The sequence below is a fragment of the Acanthisitta chloris genome, unplaced genomic scaffold, assembly GCF_000695815.1.
Source record: "Acanthisitta chloris isolate BGI_N310 unplaced genomic scaffold, ASM69581v1 scaffold45384, whole genome shotgun sequence".
In the NCBI taxonomy this organism is placed as follows: Eukaryota; Metazoa; Chordata; class Aves; order Passeriformes; family Acanthisittidae; genus Acanthisitta; species Acanthisitta chloris.
The window spans coordinates 16,240-22,611 of NW_008671819.1; the positions used below are offsets into that span (position 1 = coordinate 16,240).

At 41.7% G+C, this 6,372-nt stretch overlaps 1 protein-coding gene across 1 annotated transcript in view; it reads left to right on the plus strand.

Annotated features, from left to right (window-relative positions):
- Nucleotides 1-5,736, plus strand: part of ANKRD29 (ankyrin repeat domain 29) — a gene marked incomplete at its 5' end in the record, with an annotated part of 20,544 nt that extends 14,808 nt beyond the window's left edge. Inside the window, 4 exons of the mRNA XM_009074229.1 lie at nucleotides 2,204-2,302; nucleotides 2,765-2,860; nucleotides 3,931-4,029; nucleotides 5,653-5,736. Of these exons, the coding sequence (XP_009072477.1) occupies nucleotides 2,204-2,302; nucleotides 2,765-2,860; nucleotides 3,931-4,029; nucleotides 5,653-5,736 (378 nt within the window). The remainder of the gene's footprint in view (nucleotides 1-2,203; nucleotides 2,303-2,764; nucleotides 2,861-3,930; nucleotides 4,030-5,652) is intronic.
- Between the last annotated feature and the right edge of the window lie 636 nt (nucleotides 5,737-6,372).

The following is a 6,372-nucleotide window of genomic DNA, read 5'->3' on the forward strand; positions in this document are numbered from 1 at the left end:
TTAATGCCTGTTTACACAAGAATTCTCATGTGGTCTCTTAATACAATGTAATAGCTCTTTTGCCTCATACACCAACATGAAAATGGACTGAAATCTCATCTACTCCATATAAATGCTGTACATGTTTGCATAAACTCACATGTTAGATGCTGTTTGCTTAAGAGAAAGAAGCTGACCATAGTCAATGTGAGCCCATCATCAACTTCATCATCTTACTTCTCTACAGACTAAGTCCTCCAAGACAGCCACTCTTTCTCATAATGTGTTTTTGCCTCTAGCCTATTACTGAGATGCTGAGGGTGATGTCTAACAGTTATATTATTAAGGACAATTAACGGTAGCAGTGATGTTACCCAATCCTTGTAATTCCTTCTGCCCCTTTTCATTTATGCCTGAAAATAAGAGTTGTTCTTACAAACTTTACTGTGAGTTAAAAAAATCTGCTATGTTCCCTGTGCTGACCTTGTACTTGCATTTCCTGTGTAAATACAAGCATGGATTTGCACAGCATTGGTTCTTCATGCAGATTAAATTGTGTAGGCTGCTCTCAGATATTTTCCAAGTCTTATAGGCTTTTTCAGTGCACCTACTGCTATTTTCTAGAGCCCTCTGGTGGGGAGAGATTAGAAAAATATGAAGTGTCAGCTTACTGGTGAGGAAAACACTATAAATTGGAGAGGGACAGTTTTTGTCATCGCATTAACATCACATGCAGTATATGAGACAGTCTTTGCTATTTTGAATCACAAAGAATATTGTATTGCATGTAATCATTGTATTAACAGGGTATATACTAGAGTGAGGTCAGTCACTAATTTTAATGAGTTAATTTATAGAGAAATTGTACAAGAGTGGACAAAGATCCTGTTCCTTACCATTTGAGAATACTGAAGATTTCAAGAAGTTCATTTTCTCTTTCTCAGAAAAAGGGAAGCCTAGAATATTATACCAAAGAAAGAAATAGCTTTTCTGTTACTTCAAAAGGATTAAGTCACTAGCCCATAGAAAGCAGAGAGCTGGTTCAACAATGTTTTTTTGGATTGCATGAGCAAGTCATAGGAATCTTCACTGGGCACTGAGGAGAGAGGTTGCTTCTTTGAACAAGGTGGAAATATCTTATTTAAACTAAAAAGCTGTTTTCTTCTGTAACTTCTCATTAAGGCCCTTTTGGAAGCCTCAGTATATTTTGTCTTCCTCTTTCAAGCCAAGTCTTCAGGCTGCTGAGGGTTATGAGGGGAACTGGCAAGCCCTGAAGGCAGAAGCAGGCACCCTGCTAGGTGAGGCCTCACTTTATGTTAAAGTCCATACAGGCAAAGCCTTTTGTTAAAAGCCCCACGAGAATCAGTTTGGCACCACATAACTGCTGGAGTCCTCCTGCAGTCCGGAGAATCAGACCATTTAGAAGCAAAAGGAGAAAAAGACACAAAACTAAATTCTAATTGCAGTGAGAAATACTTGTAGTGCTTCATCTCACTTTTGCCTTTGGGATGGAAATTCATCACAAATTTAGCTTATTCTGAATGTGCATATTATGTTCTGAGGTTTTCTGCTCAAATAATGGTTGTGTGGGACAATTTTTCCAAAGCAGATTGTTTTGTGCTGGATTCCTTGATATTTGTGTTATTTTATTCTGCCAGATAAAATTTGTGAAATACCCACCATCACTGTAAGGCAGGACATTTTTACCAGATTCCCTGAGGGTGGGTAATGTGACTTGATATTGAAAGTTAGTGATCATCTTGCATTGCTCCTTAACTTCTGCAAACAGCCTTCACTCCCTGTGTACAGACACTCAGCTGCAGAACCTGCCTGTGCATGCTGATGTTTGTCTGTATCTTCTGTCACATCTAACCACCTAGACTTCAAAGTACACAGGATACCTTTAGCCTTCATGTTTCAAACTTCCTCATGCATTTTAGGCACAGCTGGTAATCCAAAGAGAGCTTTAACTGTTCACATAGCCATGCACATTTCCAGCCAACTATGCAAGGGAAAGCAGGTAAGGATGCCTCCACAAACTGCAGCAGTTCTAACTCGATACACCGACATCCCATGTGCTTTTTGGACACAGCTCTGCATATGTCTACCTGTGATGCAGGATTTGATTGAGTACATCCATTCCAGCAGGCAGGCTTGGGTGGCAAAATATCAGAGAGCACAGGACATCCAAGTGAAACCATTAGCAGTCTTATTTTGCTTGCAGGATGGGACAGCTCCCTTGTGGATTGCCTCACAGATGGGTCACAGCGAAGTGGTGCGAGTAATGCTGCTCCGGGGAGCTGAGCGAGATGCTGCGCGGGATGTGAGTAGCACTCCTTCCTGCACTCTGCTTGCAGCTTAATGCCTCTTAGCTTTTTGAGGGGCTCTAAGTCTGCCTGGATGGAGGCTTGGTGTCCCCAGGGTCTGTCCTGTTGGCCAGGTTGCAAAGTCCTGTGATGGGTTTCCTTTTTCCTGTTGTGTCTGGGACAGCTTCCTGAGGGTACCTTCTGGAACAAGGGAATGGAAATGTCCATATAGATGAGAGACAAAGATGCTATATGGTGTCACTGGTTCATTTTACTCTGAAGTTTTCACCTTCCAGGTGAACAATCCTCAAGGCACCCTAAACCAGCAGCACATGCTGTGGAGGTGCCTCCTCAAAGATGATGGGCAGAGGAGACCCTCTTTTCAGAGGTGCAGGAAGAGCTGGCATTTCCCTCCTGCCAAGGGGGATGCAGGTAGCGCATTGGTAATGATTGAACTGACCTTCCTCTCTCTTTTAAAGGATGGTACGACTGCTTTACTGAAGGCTGCCATTAAAGGGTACAACAATGTGATAGAAGAATTGCTGAAATTCTCTCCCACACTTGGCTTGCTAAAGGTTAGTAGTGAAACACACAGATATTAGGCAGAATCTTAAGAATTCAAAGGGTCTGATGAAAGACCTGGTGTTTAGAACTATGCTAAGGGAGGATAAGAGGGGCTTGAGCCCAAAAAAAGACAAGAAAAAAATGTAATTATCTTATTTAGTCTTCTATGCCACAGAAAAATGAATCTTTTTGAACAAAACTGTGAATTAAATTTTTGGAATGAGGAAGCACATTGTGTCATAGAAGAAATTCTCCTGCTTTTTGTTACCTGATTTTATTTCTACTGTAAATCAGTTGGTTTTGGCAGTGCAGTTTTTAGTGTTATAGCAAGCCCTCTATTGCATTTAGTCAGCAAAATAGTGTCCCAAGGCATCTGTTGTGAGGAGATTCTCTACTTGATTTTTTCCCTCTGAATTCAAAAAGGGACTTGAATAATAACAGATATATGGCAGTTGCATTTTAATGGCTGATCTAGTTTTATGTGCCTATAAATCACAGACTTTGATAGCCTCTGTGCATGCAACTGACTGGCAAATTGATGTACTTGAAAATGTAGGTGACATTAACTTAGTTATTAATTACAAGTATGAAATGGCTTCCACACTTATTTGAACTGTCAGTTTGCAACCACAAACAAAAGGCCAGCCATAAAACCCCCACCATTCAGCTGTCTGACATTGAGGCCATTAATCATCAGAGAAAGAAGATAAAATGCACAGATGGTTTCCATTACTGCTTACGTTTCTGTTTCACTTGCTAATGGCTGATTTTGCCAAGCAGAAGCAAGTGCTGTGTTCATTTCACCTCTAATCTATTGACAAGGGTAATTTTTAAAAGGAAATATTGCTGTGGTAAAGGGAACTTGGCTCTCATTTTCATTAAAGTATTTAAAATCACCTCCTTCATCGGCCACTATCCTTCCAGTACCCTGTCTAAATCAGACCCTATGTCTCTGACGACCTAATCTCTTCCATGTTACTTATTTCTCATTCATAGGTTTGTTCTTTGCAAACGTTCATGTTTCATTGCTCTTAGCTTTCTTCCCATGCACAGTGCAAACATTTCAACTGGTATTTTCTAGAATGGGACCTCTGCTCTCCATGCAGCTGTCCTGAGTGGCAACGTGAGGACGGTGGCACTGCTCCTTGAGGCAGGAGCAGACCCATGCCTGAGGAACAAGGTATGTCCTGGCACCTCATCCTTCCAGATGAGAAGTAAGTAGGGAGCACAGAGTGGTGGAGCTGTGTGCACCATGGAAGCAGTGGCAGCCTATGTTTCTGTGTTGGTCTGTGGTTGCCTCTGGATGCTCTCCTGAAGCACCACTATTTAGTCCATTCGTTTCTGTACACAAGCATCTGTAAGGGTGCTAGGCAGAGCCACTGGTGATGCTGATTCTTGAGAATTTAGATTAATCTGAGAATAAACCAAAGCACATACTCACTCACTAGAGCACCACAGATTAAATTGTTAACTATGATTAGTCGTGGGTTAGCTAGGTTGCATTTTATGGAAATAATAATCTGTTAGTGTTTTGATAAGTCATAAATTATATTCATGTCTCCATACAGGTGCATAACAAGGATATTTCGGCAGAAAGAAAAATGTGTATCTGGGTACCTTTGATAAGAAAACTTGGTTAGGATTCAGCACATTGCTAATACACAAAAGATATCCCAAATTACATGCATCTTTCCCATATCTTACTGTCAGTCTGTTGGTTTATGGATTTAGTTTTGCATTCTTTTTATAACAGCAACTTTTCTGTAGAACACTTGTCCTGGTTTTATTCTGTAAAGTGTTTTAACACTTTAACTTAAAAGTGTTTGATAATTTCCATGAAAATGTCTTCCTCTGACGTGTGTTTCTGAACTGTGTGTACTAGCATTTGATATTTAAATGGGTTTGTTAAGTTGTGAATAGATGGTCTGGTACTGTCCTCTGGTTTATGACTGGGTGAAATAAAGTTTGTAATACAAGTAATCCAGCACATATCTTCTAAACATTTTAATCATTTACTGTAAAATCTGTGGCTGTTAATTTCTGTGTCATTCCACTTGATGGCAGCAGAGTTAATGCCACTCACACCATTGTCCGGGTTAATAGGCATTTTGGTTTGATACTATAATCCGAACAATGTACAAGAATTTTCTGCTACCAGTAGGGATTTGCAGCAGCAGGGTGTGCAGTATAAGAAAGTCTATGACTGTAGATTTTTTAAAAAAAATTTAGTAACTTGCAATCTGGCACCACAGAGTATATTTGCAAGACAGAATTACTGATTTCCAGAAGTTGCTTCATTGTAGGTAGTTTATATTACTAAAATTGTATTCAATAAATTACAAAAAAAACCCAAACTCACGTTCTATTACCAGTCTTACAGCATAGCACAATTTCATACCAATGAAAGTCTTCCCTTGGATTTTAATGGACTTTAGACACAAAGACATGACATGACTTTAGACATAAAGACCTGCCTCATCTCCTCCCAAAAATCAGCAGCTATACTCTCTGTTACTTCTGTGGCAGAAGCATAGGGAGCCCAAGCGATACCATTTAGCCTGGACAGTCAGCACAAAGTAAGATAATCACTCAAATCCTACACTGGGATTATTTGGAAACTTGAGTGAGACTTGCACAATAAAAGATGATTCCTTAAGATATCTTCAACAGTGGTGGAGGCAGCACTGGAATAACACATCATTATAATGGCCAGTACAGTCTTCTTTAGACTTTCATAATTTTAAACCATGTTTGGGAAATAATTGTTGGTTTCTGCTAACCTCAAGGGTTTTTTTTGTTCCAGGCAAATGAACTGCCAGCAGAACTAACAAAAAATGAACGCATCCTCCGACTCCTCCGTGCAAAGGAAAAGCAAAGGAAAAGCTAATGCAGCCTTGCAGCAAATGCGGTTTGACAGAGAATTGCCCTGACCACAGTAGCATGACAGTAAACCTAGGTTGCTCGAGAAGGGCTTGTTGGAACCGTTTGCAGAACTGGTTAGTCTCTCTGGCACATGCTCCCAGATGCATGAGGCCCTTGCCATGGGGTGACTATGGTCTAGGGCCTCTGCCTGGCATCACTGAATGCAGGACTGTGACAAGAGCAGGGGTTGGCCCAGGAGCTGTGTCTGCACTACAGCCCTGCCTGGAACCCACCGGTCCCAGCACCGACGTTTGCTCCTCCATGCCTGCAGCGCACGCGTCCCCACACAGGCAAGCACTCCTGCTGTTTCAGACACACACCCCCATACTGCCATGGCCACACACCTGTAACAGGTGCCTCGGCATGTGTGTGGGTCCGGAGCACTTGGCCCTTGTGCCAGAAAGATGCCCAGACCTTGCACGTGTTTGGATTCAGTTGGTCCTGAAGCAGCCCCACAGTGCCACTGCCCTCCCTTTGCTGACAGTGCTAGTTCAGACCATTCCTCTCTACCTTCAGGTGCCACATGAGGCTAGAGGTGAGATCCTGCCTGCAACATCACAACAGGAAAGGTTCTCCTGCCAGCCCAGGGCTTTGGTAACAT